This window comes from Vanellus vanellus (genome assembly GCF_965231255.1).
Source record: "Vanellus vanellus genome assembly, chromosome: 3".
NCBI lineage: Eukaryota > Metazoa > Chordata > Aves > Charadriiformes > Charadriidae > Vanellus > Vanellus vanellus.
The window spans coordinates 45,456,069-45,473,487 of record NC_138907.1 but is presented as its reverse complement, the minus strand read 5'-3'; the positions used below and the strand labels follow the sequence as shown (position 1 = coordinate 45,473,487).

Genomic DNA, 17,419 nt, shown 5'->3' with positions numbered 1-17,419 from the left:
GTGTCCTCTGCTGATGTCCACCTCCTTTGCCATTCTTCCCTGCTGGGCGCACGCCCAAAGGCGCTGCCTAGGCGCTGCGCAGCCATTAGGTGCTCCCTCATCTCCCCAGGGGAGAAATGAGATGAAGAAGACCAGCCACAAGGCTCCTTCATTCAGCACATCTTGACTCCACCCAGACCCGTCTTGGTGGCCAGCCTTTTTCCCGAGGGATTTCCCCACAGTCATGATGTGCTAACATTTCCCGAGGTGCAAATGCACACATGCAACACAGACATGCAGGCAGCCAGAAAATCCCTTGTGGAGCACATCAAGTGATTCAAATGAAGCTCACTGCTTCAGCTTGGTTCTTGGGCTTATTCTTTTCATTTCCTTAACTTTGAAGCAGTTCCTGACTTTTTCACACCCTCCATGCGCCTGACCCAGTTATGTTCACCCCAATTCCCTCCTCTGCCAGCTCCCCAGTGGGCTCAGGGGAGATGAAGCACACCCCACCACCAGAGTCCAGGCATCTCCCCCAGCATCCCAGCATGGTTTGCAACCCAGGACTCAGAAAGCTCTTTCCCATTACGACACTGCTGAGAAGACAGCAACAGTAATAAATGGCTTCTAGAAACTCTTCCAGCCCTTCCTATTTGTTATGAACCAGTGAGATGCCAGTACTAATCAGCAAAACCTTAAAATATACGTGAGATTCTGCTTGGACACATGATGTTTTTCTCTTGTTATTCATTAATAAGGATTGTATTTCCCAAGTAAATTCACTTGAAACAAATAATTATGATCTCTTATACGTATGTTTCTGAAAGTAGTTTAAATGTGAATTTTCCAACATTTCTTGTTCATTTTTCAAAAGGCCAATCAAGTTTGCAGTGACAACAGCAACAAAAATGCCCCTTCCCTTTACTTCAAGGCCCAAGCAAATATTGTGGAGAAAAAGCAGATCAGTGGAACAGTAACAGCTTCCAGTCCTTCACCCCTACAGCTCTGCAATTCCTTCTGGTTGTTCTGAAAAGCAGCCAGGAGATGCCCTGAGTGAAGCCAGGAGCCCTGCAACGCTGACAACAGGAACCAGCATTTTATTTCACTTATCGGCCACCCCCTGCCCCTTTCCTTCCCAGTTTTTCTAAAGACACACTGGTGAAAAAGTTCAGAAGGGGCAACTTTGCTCTGCTCAGGCCTAGATCACTCCTTTGCCTTGTCTGCACATACGATGTACCCTGAAAGAAACAACATTTCTTCTGAATTATTTATAGTATGTGGAAATGATAATAACATAGAAATCTGCTATGATTTAATTAATTATGAATAAGTAATAAGGTAATGCTAGCAATACATTTAACTAAAAAACCTATTTATAATGAAATGATTTCTTATAAATAATTACAGCAAAACTGTGTGTTGTAACTCATCATTTACATTTAGGGTCTGATTCTTCCTGTACTTCTGGTGTAACTTACCCACAGGGCTGCTCCTGTGGAGCCGGTGAAGTCAATGACAGAGCTGTTGGCAGAACGGGATCCAGTTTAGGATTAGGAGGAGAACGGACTGCAAAAGAAAAAGGTCGCTTTTTCTGTCTTGGTTTTTAAGCCGACTGTCAGCAATTCAGTCCCTAAAAGGTGAGTTTGGCTTTTCATCTGGAGAACAAATTCACCTTATTTTGCCTTCCTCAAGCCCATTTTAAAAGCAAATGAAATGCAGACGACACTAACTCTGTTTCACACGCATTGCTTACCATTTGCACTGCACCCAGTTAGACTAAACAGCTCTTGTCTGACTGTACAGCAGCAGCTCCTGGCAATGTGCACCCCAATTGATGCACTGGTGGGTACCATGGCAAAACCCAAAGTTTGGTTGCTGAGAAGTGATGGGAGGAGGGGTACCTGAAGGAGTGTGCTCTTCTCAGCAAGAGGGATTAAATTCAGATGGCCACCACCAGCCTGTCCCTGGTGCCAGCCTGGGCCTTAGCTCAAAGGAGTGATGATGAGCAAGTTAGACCAGCTAGCTTCCAGCTCCCACAGTACATGGGCAGAAGCAGGGATGGATGGCACCTAATTTAGTCCCTTTTTTTTTTTTTTAAGGAGGCAGTCTCACTGCAGTCCTTTATCTCTGCTTTGAAGTCAGACTTATTTTTAACTCTGGTCAGGTACAAAGCGCTTCACGGAAGCAATACCGGGTTTTGGCTGTAAACAGTAAACAGAAAGGATGCTTCATTACCCTCACCTTCTTGAAAAGGGGCAAAACAAAAGAGGAACAGATCTTGCAGTCCTGCTTTCACTGACCTATGTCAGGGTTTTGCTTAGGAGAGGAACTCAAGGCGAGCCGAAAAACACACGTTTCAGTCAGAGGCTCAGCCTGGCTCCATCAGCGACAACCTCACATGTACCTGGTACCCCTCTCTGCCTTTTGCCTTCCTTATCCAAAAGAGGTACCAGTACCTCTTCCTATGGATTAAACACTGCTTCGTCTTTCAGAGGGCTTGTGTGATGTTCTCATGCAGGAGCCAAAAAACTTGTAATAAAATTAGCCTCAGCAAAGGAAGAGAAAGCCCTCTGCCCACAAAAGTAGCCACATGCATAGGGTTTGATAGGCTGAACATAGCCCACAAGCCACTAACTGACCTCCCTTGGTCACCATCAGGATGAAACAGGCAGTGCCACAGCACCTCTGTGGAGCTGATCAGGAAGAGCTTCAATGAGCCCTGAGGTCGCACCCAGTGCAAAGGGTGTACGTAGCCAAAACCCAACTCTCCCAGACAGCCCCTTCCCCTGCAGGCACCTCTGAAGGTGCTCCTCCAAGGAAAGGGCTGCCAGCAGCATGGGTGCCAGGGACAGGACAAGGGGAGGCCAGCAGGGCAGGTAACCCCATCGGTCTGCAGCCAGGGAGCAGCTAAAAAGGGAGCCCGGAAGTTTGCCTACGCAAACCAGATTTATTGGTGTCGCTCCAGTGCTTCGTGGACTGTTATCCATCAAAAGCAGCACTGAAATTGGCACTCTTCGCAGAAAAGGAAGGGATCCACCCCGAAACACTAAATGTCAGGAAACTTTTGTGACACAGGATGAAGAAACACATGCTGCTGCTGCAGTTCAAAATGTTCCTGCTCGGAAGATAAGCGGGAGGCAGCGTGGCCTGGCCGGGCTGCTGGTCTGCACCTTCCACCAGCGCCAGGACCGCACAAAACCTGCAGAGCCCTTACTGCGAGTCCTCCCCGAGGGGTGGCTGGAGGCCAAGTGACTAACGACCCAGCACGGACCACCATTCCCAGAAAGTTCGGCTACCTGGGAAGCCTCTCTGCTAAGAGGCGGATTTCAGGAAATAACCGAATCGCAGAGAAGAGGAGAGGAGCAGAAGTCAGGCCTCCACCTTCAGAAGTTAACTTTAACACGGTCAAAAAACAAGGTCCAGGCAAAGAGCTACAGTAACCCAAAGAAGCAGGAATGGTGAGATGAAATAACTGTCTGGATTGTAAAAATATTGATAGCAGGTATAAAGTAGTTGGTTCAGTTACGGGCACAGGTTATTTGTCTCTCCAAAGAAAAGCAGAGGGCTTCCATGAATAGAAGGGCTCTCACAATATGAAAGCAATCATCAAAATAGCCATTAGAAAAGCACAGCTAAAAATCCTTGTTTCGTGCTCTTTATCATCATTTGGTTCCTGCGGGAAAGCCAGAAGTTCCAGCTTAGGTGTCTAAGCAGAAATTTTGGACCAGTTAGAGTCCCTGGAATGCCAAATTGAAGCCCCAGCAGTGCCCATCCAGCCCCTTCTTCAAAGGTGCAGGGAAGCTGATACCCAGTGCCGCTACTGCATGAAGTATTCTGTTGCCGAGAGCTACTAAAGATAGCAGGGTACTTTCTGCAAGGAAAAACCCATTTTCCTTCTGTAATTTCTGAAAGGGGGGTTGCCCTAACTGCATTCTCACAGATAAAATGTATTGAGCCCTATTCAGTCACCACCACAAAATCACAAAGTTAGTGTTTGGGTTTTTTAATTATTACAGTCCGAATAGGTCTGAAAGTGAGATGGAAAAAGTGGTGCTTATGCTGGTTTGGTTCATTGCAATGCATGAAGTAGGGTCTGCAAAGGCATGAGTCAGTGTGCAGGAGCTGATTTATTTCCTGATTTTTGACAAGTGAAAGAAAGGTGATGTTCAGCATCACCTTCCCCTGCTCCCATTGAAATCTTTCATATGCTACCCTCATTTTTGAGATTTCTAACTATCAACTGAGGGATGATGTGTCTTTAAAAAAAAATAATTATTTGTTCCTAGTGCTTAGCAGCAACTGAATTAAGTAAGACAAAACCCAAAAGGAGTTGTAAATAGTCTGGACAAAATTAAATGCCTCATTCCATTACGCAGTTGTTGCCTAATATCTGTAATTCCTCTTACTACTGGACAGTTGGAGAATATTGGCACTCCTACAAAAAAAAAGGTTGGAGAAAACCTGGATTTCTGGTGGAAAAAAAAAAAAAAGGGACTCTATTTGAAAAAAAAAAAATTGGCCTCCTTCAGCTCATAAAGATACAAAAAAAACCCCAACCCACAAAATGAGAGGAGGGAGAAAGGGAAAGTCCAGCTTGCTGCCTTGTGCCCCTGGCCGAGTGGGTGGCAGGCTGAGGCCCCCATCCTACACCGGGGTCCTCCCGCAGCCCACCGCCTGCCCACATCCCAGCTGCCAGTGAGCCTCCCCCGGCCCGGCAGCGCGGGAATGGGAGGAGTTGTTTCCCCGCTGCAAGGAAGCGACCTGGTGAACCAATAACCCCTTTCATCTCTGTTTACTCATCTTCTGTTTGTTTTCAAATGGTTGCCAAAAAAAAAAAAAAAAAAAGGCACGAGGCATCTCTAGGGCCAAGGAGGGAGGGGGAGGGGGCGGGTATAAGTGTTTTGTAGTGGAAAAGGGTAAAAGAAAATGCATACTGGGCATTTTTGCAGTGAACAGGGAATGCCCTCCTTCCCAGAGGCAGTGGCTGAGGTGTCCCTGAAAACTAGAGGCTCCCCAGGGTTTCCCAGGGAAGCCACAGCTCTCTGCCCAGGAGGGCACCCCGCTGCCCTGCCGCCTCGCAGCAAACCCCTGGGCAGGGTGCCCCAGGATGGGATGGGATGGGATGGGATGGGATGGGATGGGATAGGGGCACCCAGTAGCTGGGAACCACCAGTGCAAACAGTGGCAGCTCGGGGGGAAAGAGAAGGGGACCCCGAGGTGGGGACATGGCTGGGCACTGCGCAGGGCAGGGTGGGTTCTCACCCCTGCCCCGGCACTGTGTGGAGATGGGAGCTAACGAGCAGAGATACTGCAGCAGGAAGCTTTCACAAACTTCCTGGCTTCTCCACGAGTTTATTTCATAGGGGGCTTCCACTTGACGCAACATTTTGGGTTTTGGCATGTGCTCTGCTATACCAATCTCTACAAAACTGACTCTGGAGTGGCAGAAAGTAAAGTTAGGTGACTTGTGTGTAAAAATAACTGTGGAGTTATCACCCGATCTTCAATGCACCTGTGCCAAACAAGCACGACGGCCATACGGATGCTAACATGCACATAGGAGATTTCTGCGGGAGACATCAGTGTTTCTTCTTGCCCAGAAAGGAGGCTGTAGGAGGGTTCAGCCTTTCAGGGAGCTCAGCGATCCAAATATGAATCCTGCGCTTAGTGCTCAAAAGCCATGGCTTGCTCCAGACGCTGCCTGAAGGCAGCGAAAGAGTTACCTCCGGAGCAGCAGCCCAGGGTGATGAAGTGGATAAGCCGGCACTCCATTCATCTGCTGCCCTGCACTGCCTGACCTTGGGCCGGTGGCAGAGGAAAGGCATCCCGGCTGCTGGGAACAAAGGGCAAGGGACAGAGGGTGACTCAGGAGTCCCGCTGGCCTACAGGGCACCCCGGGGAGGGCAGCTGGACCCTCCCATGGCCCCGCTTGGCAAGCGGCAAGGGCTGCCCTCTGCAACGCATCCGCCACAGAAAGCACATCCATGTGCTGCCCAGGCCCACCTTCTGTTTTAACAGGGGAAAAAAGTTGTCTTGGTTTTCTGTTTGGTTTTTTTTGTTGTTGTTTTTCACTTGCCTCATTATCTCTGGGAGTATAGTTCATCCTGGACTGGCGTGCGGCGTCTGAACAAATAAAAGTCCACTTTCCAAAAGGTTTGGGTTTTTTTTAATTATTTTTCAAAAGCCCCAGCTGGAGCTACCTAAATGTGAACGCTTGGGGAGGAGAAACATGAAATGCTGGGGGCTGAGCCTAATTATTGGCCACCTCCCGCCCATAGCCGTGTTGTGGCGAAGCACGCGCCGAAGCGGTAGGAGACAGGGCTACAAACATCTCGATTTACGACGAGCTCAGCTACTCCTGGTGCCATTAATTTCCGCACGGCCCAATGTTTTCTCCTCCCGCCTGAGGAGAGGCCGTGTTCAAGCATGGACTGCAGCTATGCTGTAACACCCTGCACGCTGCACGGGGTGTCCCATGCCACTTTGGGGGCAAATTAAGACATGGGGAGCGGGTGCAACCAGCAGGGCAGGTGCCACCCTGCAGGCAAGCCATCGCCCCGGGAGGGAGAGCGGGTGGCTGGATGTCCCCCGAGCAGCATCCCGTCCCACCGAGAGCGGCCGCCCCACCAGCAGAACCCAGGAGCAGGGCTTGGCCCGGGCGCAGAAGGAAAGGATCCAGGGGCTCTGTTGACATAACAAGCCACTAGAGAGCACTCTCAAATGTATTTATACCCTTTGCCTAAGTGCTAGTTCATAAAAACACATGGTTGCCATGGCCTGCTTTACAGCACAGCTAAAAAGAGAGCTCCCAAACATACCAGGTTTTCTCAGGCCACCGCAAAGACGGTCAAAGCCTCCCTTGTGCAGTACCTTTGCCACCCCCCCAGGGACCGGGTGCAGGGCAGCCCCCAACAGCTCCACGGACTCCCTCTTGCCCCACACTGCTGCCCGTTTACAAATCAGTGTCAGAAACAATATTTAAAAAAAAATTTAAAACACAATATTGCACTTGGGCAACTATAGCTTTTTGGAGTTTTCTTTTTTTTATATATAAAGAAGTGCAAGAAGTATTTATAGCTCCTAGTTTCCTTATACTTAGTGCCAGAAGTTAAAAAAAAAAATAAAAGATTTAACAATGGCAACAGGTTAGTTTAGCAGCTATCAACAAAAGCACTGTGCAAATGATCTGCCAGAAAAAATATCTTGGAAAAAAAAGTGATGGAAGTGGGTTCGGGGGGGGGGGGGGAGGGGAAATAAAATCACACATTCTTCATTAAAACACTTTTAATACTACACAAATTACAGTATCACCTTTTAAAAAGTTTAAAAAGGAATATTAACAGTAGCACTGTTGCAGCTAAAGCACTTCAAAATAATTAAAAAAAAAAAAAAGCAAAAAGCTTGTAGCCCAGGAAGCAGTAAACTGGTATAAAGGAAGAATCCACAAGAGCGTTATTGTAACTCAGTAAAGCAACAAAAAGGAAAAAAGCAACATTGAATGTGAGAAAAATGATCTATGTATGAACACCCTCAGATTTTAACTTTTTTTTTTTTCGTTTCCTTTTGTAGTTCTGAAGTTTTACGGTGCAGATTAGACTTGGCCAGGGTCTGGGGGCTGAACGTCAGCCGAGCGAGCGTAGCCATCGTAAGCCATTTCTTTTCCAGCTACGTTGTTCCCCAGCCAGGGAGTTTCCATCCTCTCCAGGAGTCCCAGAGCTGTGGGAGCTGGGCGGCCGGCAGGGAGGAGGAGGAAGGTCCCTTCCTTACAGGCCTCTCCATCCAGTCACACCAAGGTCCCTCGGCCCCAAAACAAGGGTATACTTTGTCAGGAGCAGGTCTCGCCCTCGGCAGGCTCAAAGCTGGGCCACCTGATAACACAAAAGGGGGGGCCTTTTTAGGGAGGCTTTGGGGTTCTGGTTTTGCTCATTTTTAAAGAGTAGGGATACCACCTTAATCAAAAACACGAGCTTCATCCCACGTGAGGTATTATGCCAAGCAACTTTGAAGAACTTGTTACCATCTATCAGCTCAAAATCCATTTTTTTTAATAAAGTGCCTAAATACACATTTACACAGATCATAGTGGTTCCAAAGAATCCTTTACAGTTGGTTTTTTTTTTTTTATATATAGGTATATATATAGGTATATATATATAATGTGCGTTTTCTTCAAATTGGCTAAATGTGTTTACATAAGACACCAATCTTGACTATAGGTATAAGTTTTAAAGCGTAATATTGACTCAATTAATTTGTTTATCATGCAAGTCTTATCTAATATTACATTGACCTGTAATATGGAACACAATGTAGTGGGTGTGCTCATTAAACACTTCATAAAAAATTACTGTGCATGTGCAGTTCTGATTTTCAAATACTAATAATGACCATTTCTTTAAAAAAAAGAAAAAAAAGAAAAAGTAGTCTTCCAAAAAAGATCTACTCTGCATTAAATTGCAGTCTGAACATTATCACAATAAGAACAGTTGACTAAAAAGCACCCAAAATTCTTCAAATTATAGTCGGCTGAACAGATTTTTCCTCCTTCTCCTCCTCTTCCGATACTTAAAGTGTTTATTAGCCCGTCCCCAGGAAGGGACGACCTCGCCACCTTTTTGCTCAGAAACAACCGCTTTATAACCGAGTTATAAACACCTCAACAGAAGGGCTCGTACAGCTGCAGCGTTGCCAACGAACTATTAACAGCACAAAAACATCACTATAAGACTCAAACTATTTCTAGTAACCAATGATTTATTGATTTTAGAAGTCTGCTTGGTGATGCAGAAGCATGATCAAAAGAAGTGGCTTTACAAAAGAGTTCTCCAAAGTAGCTTAAAAGGCAGGGCCAGGGCCATTATGTGCAGCCCTAATTGCTTTCATTTCAACCAGTTTATATTTTCATTTTCAAAGAATAGCAGTAGGTTTGTTTCAAGCACACGTAATAAGGAAATTACAGGTTTCCTCCACCCACATTTGGGCTGTCACTGATATGCCCGCGGGCAATCTGGCAGAGCCTCAGTCACCGCTGTCACTGTACCACACCGTACCTGCCACTACTTGGAAATACCGGGTCAGCGATAGTAACAACAGCAACACCACTAGAAGTGACGGATAAGCAAACTCAAAGTCCACCTGCACTATCTGAAAATTAAGGTAGAATTTAAAAACAAACAAACAAACAAACAAACAAAAAAGAAAATCGGTCTCTCCCCCACCTCCCCAGCTTTGTCTAAGACACAAAAGCCCCAGAAGTGACGCTGAAGACCTTCAGAGATGGCAGTGCTAAGTTGGCGCCTTCGCCAATCGTGTAATTAAGTTCATTATCAAAATTCCATGTTATGGTATGCAACTGGTGAACAAATGCAGTTTTGTAATCTTACAACTGATCACGTGAACTGCGGTCAACTTTGCCTTAAAAAAAAAAAAAACAAACCCAAACCAAAACCAAACAAACCCAGAAATCCTTAACTCAACAGCGCCTCTGGGACACCTCTCCACATCCTACTCTGAAGGCAACTTCCCTTGAGAAATAGGAAGGAATTTGGGACAGGATCTGGCAGATCTGCCATCACAACCGCGAGCCGCGCGTTCCTGGGAGAAAGCTCTCCAGCTCCCTAAGCTCGCCTGGGGATGGCGACGGGCATGCCCACCTTGGCTAGCCACTCTTCTCCCCAGCCGCCTCCAACCAAGCCTGCATGCAACCAGCTCTACATGACAGGGGCCAGGAATAAGGAATCACAGACAGTAAGGCAATCTTTACAATGTCAGAAAGTGTATTTGGCGTTTAAAAAAAAAACACAAAACAACAAAAAAAAGAAACAAGTGCATACAAATACAGCTAGAAGCATTTCTGGTTTGCCAAGTGCTCTCTAAAAAAAGCAGCGCAAGTCACAGCCTACATTGAACAGTAACTGTCACCAAGGAAGCACAACAAATAGTTGCTATAACAAAAGGGGAAAAAAAAAACACAAAAAAGAAAACGAAAAAAAAAAAAAAAAACAAAAAAAAGAGAAGAATTAGAAGAAATGCCTTTATAATAAGTACATACCTTTTGTCTTCAAAAAATATAGAAACACAATGTATTCAAAAAAATCAAAATTATACAGCCATGTTTATGAAGTCTACATTTCCCTTGTCTTGGAGATATATATATATTTATATATATATATTTATAGATATATACAGAATTCGAGCAGTTCGAGTTCAAGGTGACGTCGGGCGGCGAGAGCAGGCGAGTCACGAGTCCCTCTCCTTTTTCACTTTCACATCTCCGGCCAGGATGGTGGCGATCTCCCCCTGCATGAAGGCCCAGGGGACGTTGGAGCCCACCAGGGGACACTTCTCCCCGCTGGGACAATACACCTCGCCGCTGGCTCCCTGCTGCTTGATGCTCTGCCGGGAGCAGGGGAAGCAGAACTTGTGGGAGGGGACGGAGGGGCACTGCACGAAGTGGGTGTCTTCTAGGCGCTCGTGGCAGAGGGTACAACACAAGGGGACGCTGGCGGCGAGGGACGAGTCCGGCAGGCTGGCGGGGTGGACGGGCTCCAGCCCGCCCGCCGCGTTGGCCCCCTGGCCCGGCACCTCCCTGCCGCCGGGGCCCAGCCTTCTTTGGTTCATGGCGGAGGGCGAGGGGGGGCTGCTGCTGTTCCTCCGCGTGGTGGAGTGGACCTGGTTGGCGTCTTTGGAGGCGTGGTTGCCCCCGGCATTGTCCGCCACCAAAATGAGGGCGGCCATGGGGGACTGGCCGTTCTGGGCCGCCTCGGGCGGCGTGGTCCGGTTGGAGTGGGGCGAGGCGGTGGGCGGCGGGGGCGACATGAAGGGGGTGGCCGTCAGCGGCAGCTTCATCCCTTCCGACGAGGTGGGCAGCCAGGGCTGCGCCTCCCCGTTGATCTTCGGGGGTCCCGCCTCGCCCTCCGGCTCGGGGGAAGGCTTCCTCTTCCGGGCGGCCCGGGCCCCTGCGGAGGCAGAGGGGAGGAGGAGGATGGTGAGAAGGCAGCGCGGTCGCAACGCACCGCCGAGCACGGGCGGGTCACCGCCTTGCGACCGCAGGAACGGGTGGCCGCCACCGCCCCCCGGGCACCCGGCCACCCAGGCCGTCGGGCCGCCGCCTCGAGGCCTCCCGGGATCCCCCGCCCCGCACGCCGGCAGAGTGCCCCCCCCCGCCCCAGCCCTGGCCTGCCCTCCCCTCCCGTTCCCGCCGCCCCCCGGCCCCCGCCGCCTCACCTGGCTTGGCCACGGCGCCGTTGGTCTCGTAGCCCAGCAGCCTGCCGCCCGCCATGCCCGGCTCCTTCTTGAACTTGCTGTCGAAGGGCGGCACGGCGTGCCCGCCGTGCTGGTGCAGGGCCAGCAGCGTGTCCCGCACCGTCTTGGGCTTGGCCAGCCACTCCTGCTCGCCGCCCGGCCGGCCCTTGCCCTCGGCGGCCAGCTCCGCAGCCGCCGCCGCCGGCAGGCTCTCGGCCGAGCCCCGCTTCTCCTTGGCGCCGCCGTCGTGCTCCCCCGCCGCGCCGCCGCCGCCGGCCGAGGAGGAGGAGGAGGAGGAGACGGAGCCGGGGCGCTTGTGCCCCAGCTCGCCGGGCTGCCCCGCCGCCTGCCCCGCCGCCTGCGCCGCCGCCGCCGGCTGCTGGGGGACGGGCACGGCCATCGGGGCGGGCGCGGCGGAGATGGCGGCCAGCGAGGCGGCGGCGGCGGCGGCGGCGCGGCTGCCCAGGCCGCCGATGGCGGCGGGCAGCCCGGCGCCGTTCACCAGCGGCACCAGGGTGGGGGGCACGGCGTGCGTCCGCCGCGGGTTGGGGCTCTGCCGGTTGAGCTCGGGCGGCTCCTCGGGCTTGGGGAAGCCGTTGGGCACGAGGATGCCGTTGACCTGCCGGCCGCCGCCGTACTCGGCGCCCAGGCGGGGCGGCGGCCGCTCGGCAGCCAGCGAGTAGCGCTCCAGGGGCTGCGGCGGGGGCCGCGCCGCCGCCTCCGCCGCCGCGGCGTGGCCCAGCTGCTGCTGCTGCGCCAGGAGCTCCTTGGCGGACAGCGGCGGCTGCTTGGCGTGGGGCGGCGGCGGCGCCCGGCCCTCGGGGAAGCAGCCGTGCGCCCGCTTCAGCTGCCGCGCCGTGTCGATGACGAACTCCACGCGGTCGGCGCCCTCGTAGTTGACGCAGCCCCGGCAGACGGGCTCGGTGAAGTCCCAGATCATGGCCCAGGGCATGCGGGGCAGGTCGCACAGGTAGCACGACTGCCTGCGGGAAGCAGCCGCCACCGCCGCCGACGACATGTCCCGGCCCCGGGGCAGCGGCGAGCGCCCCCCGCTCCGGCTCCGGCCGCCGCCTCCTCCGCCCCTCGCCACCGGAGTCCCGACGGGGAGGCTCGGGCGCCGCGGCCGCAGCGGGACCGTCCGCTGGGCCCCCTTCCCGTCGCCTTCCTCTTCCGTGCGCTGGAGCGGGGCGCGGCGGGCGCCCCGGCAGACAGAGCCGCTGCGGGGGACGCCGCTCCCCTCGCCGTCTCCGCCGGCGGCGCTCACAGGGCGGCGGGGACGCGCATCTCCGCGGCGCGGCTGGCGCAGGGCTGCGGCCGCTGCCGCCCGCACGGCTCCCCCGCTCGCTGGCTACTACGGGGCGGCGCGGGGCGGCGGGGGCCGGCGCGGCGCGGCGGGGCGGGCGGGGCGGGGACTGCCGCGGGGGCCGGGGCCGGGGCTGGCGGCGGCGCCGTGCCGTGCCGGGCTCCAGCCGCCACCGCCGCCTCTGCGCGCCGCCGCCTCGATTCTTCGACAGTGCCGGACGCGCCTGCGCGATGGGCGCCCCCGCCCCGCCGCCGCCGCCGCCGCCGCGATCCTGGCCCCGGCCCCTGCCCGCGCCCCCGCCACCGGCACCGGGGGTTCCTCCTGCCGCCGGGGGCCGCCGCGCCCCCGCCTCGTCTGGCCCTCGGGGAGGGCTGTGGGAGCGGAGAGGGACACGGCGAGGGGCGGGGGTGCGCTGCAGCTCCCTCCTTCTGTTCTGTTATTATTTTTATTATTGTTTTTATTGCTGTTTCCTGCGCCGCCGAGGGGCTTTGCCGAAACCTGCCACCCGCGGACGCAGAGATGCACCGGGGGGGGACGGGACACGACACGACACGACACGACACGGGACACCCTCCCGCAGAGCGGGGCTCGGTGTCCCACCGCCCCGCTCGACCCGTGACCTTGGGCACGCCGCTGCGGGCTCACCCCCTTCCCGGGGGCCGGTCAGCGCCACAGCCGGGCAGGGGCCGGCGCCCTCCCGCGCCTCTGCCCGGCTTTGTTCTCCCCGCCGGGGCAGGAGGCACCATTATAAATAAATACAACGATTACCCATATATTTTTTTTTAACTTGTTGTTATTGTACACAGGAAATAGGACGTTCTAGATTTCCTGTCATTTTCAACCACAAACCAGCGGTTCTCTAATGCAGATTAGCAAAATTCACACAGACTAAGCAAACGCGCCCCCAAAAAAGAAAAAACCTGCAGACATGTTTCCCCGTCCCCCTTCCACGCTGCGACTGGCTCAGCCGCCGCTCGCATCCCCACCGAAATACAGGGCGGGGGCACGGGAGGGAGGAAAAGGGGGTGTTCGCTCTTCCCGTTTGCCACGGGAGGTGAAGCAAGCCCTCACCGGGCGCATCCCGGCACCCACTGCCGGCTGCACGCCTCTGCCCGGGCAGGGTAAACACGGCGGAGGCTGCTCCCCCCGACGCCCGTGCTGGGGCCGCCCTTCCCACGGCGTTATGTAGGTTACGGGGGAGGGAGGGCGGGAGGCGGAGGCCGGCCGGGGCCGGGGAAGCTCTGACGTCCGCCGCCGCCGCCGCCGGGAGGTGCCTCCCCGCGGCTGGCAGCAGCCCGACAGCGGGACCGGGGCGCTGCGGGGCCGGGGCGGGGGGGTGCCGTCGGGCCGTCCCCGCGCGAAGCGCCGCCTCCTCCGCGGCTCTTCCTCGACCCGGTGTGGGGGTGAGGGGGAGCAAGCGGGAGCAGCAGCCGCCCGCCGGGGCCGGGGGCTGGGTGGCGCGGCCGCCCCTGCGCCCCGGGGCGGAGGGGGGGCTTGCTTCGCCCTGCCCCGCTCTCCTCGTCGTGGGGTTGGCTCCCAGCGCTGGCCCCGGTGCCAGGTTGGGTGACTTTGCAAGTGCGCTCCCGGCTGGGCGTCCTGTAGGCGCCGGGCTGTTAAAAAGCAAAACAAAAACCCGCCCCAATCCCCGACCCAGCCCCGCACCTCGGGGCGGCGGCCACAGCCGCTACCCCGGGAGCTGCCCCCGGAGCTGCCCCCGGAGCCCTCAAGGCTCGTCCCCGCTCTGCAGCAGCCGACCGGGGCCGAGGGGGGTAGGGACAGCCCGGCCGGCGGCGCGGCCCCGACGTACCCCCGGAGAGACAAGGGTTAACATGGGCTCGCTTTTCGCGAGCAGCTCTCCTTTCACATTGCATCAAAGTCCTTTAAAGCTGTTTCTCTTCCCTCCTCCCCTCTCCGGCTGGAAAGACGCTTTATCCATGCATGCTAAGTAAACAGATCTTTGTTTTCGTCTTCCACCCACTGCCCTCTTTCTCCAGCCCGAAGCTGGAGCCTCGCCAAGCCGGCTGCAGCGATTGCTGCCTCCACACACACACACACACTCTCACACACACACACACCACACTCGCACACATACGGGGGAAGAAGCCGGGTTTCTCGGGTGAGGCAATGCGCCTGCAATTGGCAGGGACAAGGCAGGAATTGTAATTGCACTTCATCATGTGATGGCTTATGAAAGAGGAAGTTTGGATGTTTTAGTCACGTACTCCTTTGCCCTCTTGCTTTAGCCTCCAGGTTCTCCGAAGGAAAAAATTACATATATTTATATATACTGGTGGAAAGCCAAGAAACAGCGTGTTTGCACATTTCGGCTCATGAGCAGAGCTGGAGCGCTAGCTGAGCGAGGCTGCAGGGGAAGAAGAAAGCAAAGCTTTCAGCTGCGGCAGGCTTTTAACTGCAGGACAGAAAATGTGATCTGTATTTATTTTCCTTTATGTCTAATGAAAACTAGCTGCTTGGAAAAGTCGAGATGAGCGGTATTCGGTTTTTGCCGCATTTGCTGCCTTTGAATTCATTCTGGTGGAAAAGGCAAAAAAAAAAATGTTACCGAGCTGAATGTCAAAAAGCTGATAAAAAATAGTGGCAGTGCTACATAGGAAATGTGGTTTATGTATCAAATCACAGAAAAAAAAGTCCTCAAAGCTGCTGACTGTTACAGCAGTAACTGCACAGGAATCGAACAGATAATGCGTTTGTTTCTTGTTCCTTTTTTTTTTTTTTTTTGGAAACAGAAGCCATCCTTTTGTGACCGATGTCTGTGAAATGCCCCTTGCTATGACACACCAGCGCTATAGATAGGAGCAGCGAGTGCTGGAGGACACCTGAAGGGGCTTAGAAGCCACACAGGGCTGGGGCAGTGCCTGGCCGAGGAGCACCATGGTGGCATGGGTGGGGGTCCAGCAGGGTGCGGGAGACCTTTGCCTTGTCCTGGTTGTGCCCGATGTCATGGTTGAGGGAAGGAAGGGAGGGGACAGGTCGAAGCAGGGCAGCTGTCCACCCCCCCCACCACATCATGGTGAGCCCCTTTCCACCAAGTGTTTTTTGGCATTTTTCACTGGGCCACACTGAGGTCTTGCTGTGTTTCTCCACTCCTCCCTCCCCACAGGGTCCCCATTTCCCTTCCTGCCTTTCCTCCGTGCTGGTGGCAGAGATCACATGCAGCTCCTTGTCCCCCTGCCCCTCTGAGCTATGCCCCAGCCTGCACTTCACCCACCTACCCACCCTCCGTGAGGCCCAACCATCCTTCTGTGTCCAAAGCAGTGCTCCTAACCTGCACCTCTCTGCCCTCAGCACTCCCCTCTCCCTCCCCATCGAGGGCTGCCCTGCATCCTTCTTCTCCCGCAGATACGTGTCACGTCCTCCACAAGTCTTACTTCCATCCTCTGTTGGGGCAGAGGTCCCGCAGGGACCAAAATGGCCAGAGCCAGGATGGGAAGGGAGACTATGCTCGAGAGTGCTACCATCTCTCCTTCTTTGATCTGTAATGAATTATGGAGGCTACTCTTCCATAACTGGGAGTGGAGAGGTTGGGAATTGTCCTTGAAGCTGTAGATTTGGTCAGATGCAGCTAATTCTAGGCCAAGGAGCCCACTGAACCAGCGCCATCGTGGCTGAAAGCAAGACCTGCCAGCTCAACCTGCAGAAACCTGACAGCAGATTACAGCCTCCACCAGTGCGCGGTCAGGAGTTTGGTCATTAAATATTTGTTATGATGTTTGTAGAATCTCTGCTGAGAGGAGAGTTCAGGTAGCAAGAGAGGGGGGTTGCCTCCATTCCGAGTTCCCTCCTGATTTTATGGCATCTCTGCCATTTTCATTCCTACTGGAGATGGCAGGTTGCTCCAGAGGATTTTCCAGAAAGCTGAAAGAACCTGAGTTTCAGTGGGCTTCTTGCCTAGGTGAGGATGTTGTGATTTTTGCCAAATGGTTCAAAAGCCCCTGAAGCAACTGCTGGATCTTGCTTGTAGACAGCCGCTCATGTTTGCCTGCAAGAGTGAGCTACTGGTAGCCTTTTTAAAAACACTGAAACTTTTGATTTGCATTTAAAACGATCCATCATTTTGAAAGTGAATCCCCCCACCCACGTTTTAAATGTGGATTTTAAGATGTACAATTCAAGCAGCAGTTCAGGTGATGTCTTGCTTTCATGTTGATGCTGGTCCCAAAGCCAGCCTCATGGCACGTTGAAAAGAGAAAAATCTTAGAGAAAAAGAAAAAAACCATCCGACAGTGTTTTCTTTAGTGCCATAGGAAAGAAAAAAAGATACTGATGCAAACGAGAGTATCATCAGGTGCAGCCTGTTGACATAAATAGGCTTTGGACAGGCTCATGGTAAGCCACCGATCCTGCAGATGTTTACAGCCACTTAAAACTTTATTCACAGGAGCATCACTATGAATGTAAAGCCACATATGTGCTGGCAGGATGGGAGCGTGCTTCCCTGGGAGCCGCTCGTCAGTGGCATGCTGAGGGCTGCCCTGCCCTGCAGGCTGGAGCTGACTGCTGGTGGCAGGAGCTGACAGAGCCACTGGCAGAAAAATACTCCACCGAGGCCCGAGGGAGGTCATGGCACTAGCTCCCTGCGAGGCAGGACAGTGCCAGAGGATTGAGAGGGACTGGGAGCAGCTACTGGGTGCCTGCCTTTTGCCATACATGGAAGCTTTTTATTAACCCCTTGAAGACGACTGTGCTGAGCAGCACTGTTTTGATGTTAACTTCTGAAGAGCTGTGAGGCACCACCTAAGCAGAGCCTGCCTAGAAAAGGAGGCAGCAGCAGGATGCTGGTGTGCCATTAGTTCACAGATATCTCCCAAAATGTGGAGATGCTATGTATGCTGCTATTCTGCTATGATTTTTTTCTGTAGAAAGTTTGGGCAG

General features: G+C 53.6%; 1 protein-coding gene across 3 annotated transcripts; it reads right to left on the bottom strand.

Moving 5' to 3' along the window:
* Window positions 1–1,193: 1,193 nt before the first annotated feature.
* IRF2BP2 (interferon regulatory factor 2 binding protein 2) lies at window positions 1,194–12,558 on the bottom strand. Of its 3 annotated transcripts, XR_014268965.1 has the most exons (4): window positions 11,206–12,558; window positions 10,031–10,937; window positions 1,458–1,500; window positions 1,194–1,217 (listed from the first exon to the last, which is right to left on the bottom strand). XR_014268965.1 is itself a non-coding variant. In XM_082480901.1 (2 exons), the coding sequence occupies exons 1-2, from the start codon at window positions 12,239–12,241 to the stop codon at window positions 10,219–10,221; spliced, it is 1,755 nt and encodes a 584-aa protein (XP_082337027.1). In that variant the 5' UTR covers window positions 12,242–12,558; the 3' UTR covers window positions 7,253–10,218. The 3 variants fall into 3 exon arrangements, 1 of the variants encoding a protein (XP_082337027.1); XR_014268966.1 differs by lacking the exons at window positions 1,194–1,217; window positions 1,458–1,500 and adding an exon at window positions 1,505–1,545; XM_082480901.1 differs by lacking the exons at window positions 1,194–1,217; window positions 1,458–1,500 and having other exon boundaries at window positions 7,253–10,937.
* Between the last annotated feature and the right edge of the window lie 4,861 nt (window positions 12,559–17,419).

Coding starts and splice junctions, on each gene's coding strand:
- IRF2BP2 (XM_082480901.1), bottom strand. CDS start 12,241: ATGTCGTCGGCGGCGGTGGCGGCTGCTTCCCGCAGGCAGTCGTGCTAC. Junction 10,938..11,205: donor CGGCGCCGTGGCCAAGCCAG/GTGAGGCGGCGG, acceptor CTGCCTCCGCAG/GGGCCCGGGCCGCCCGGAAG.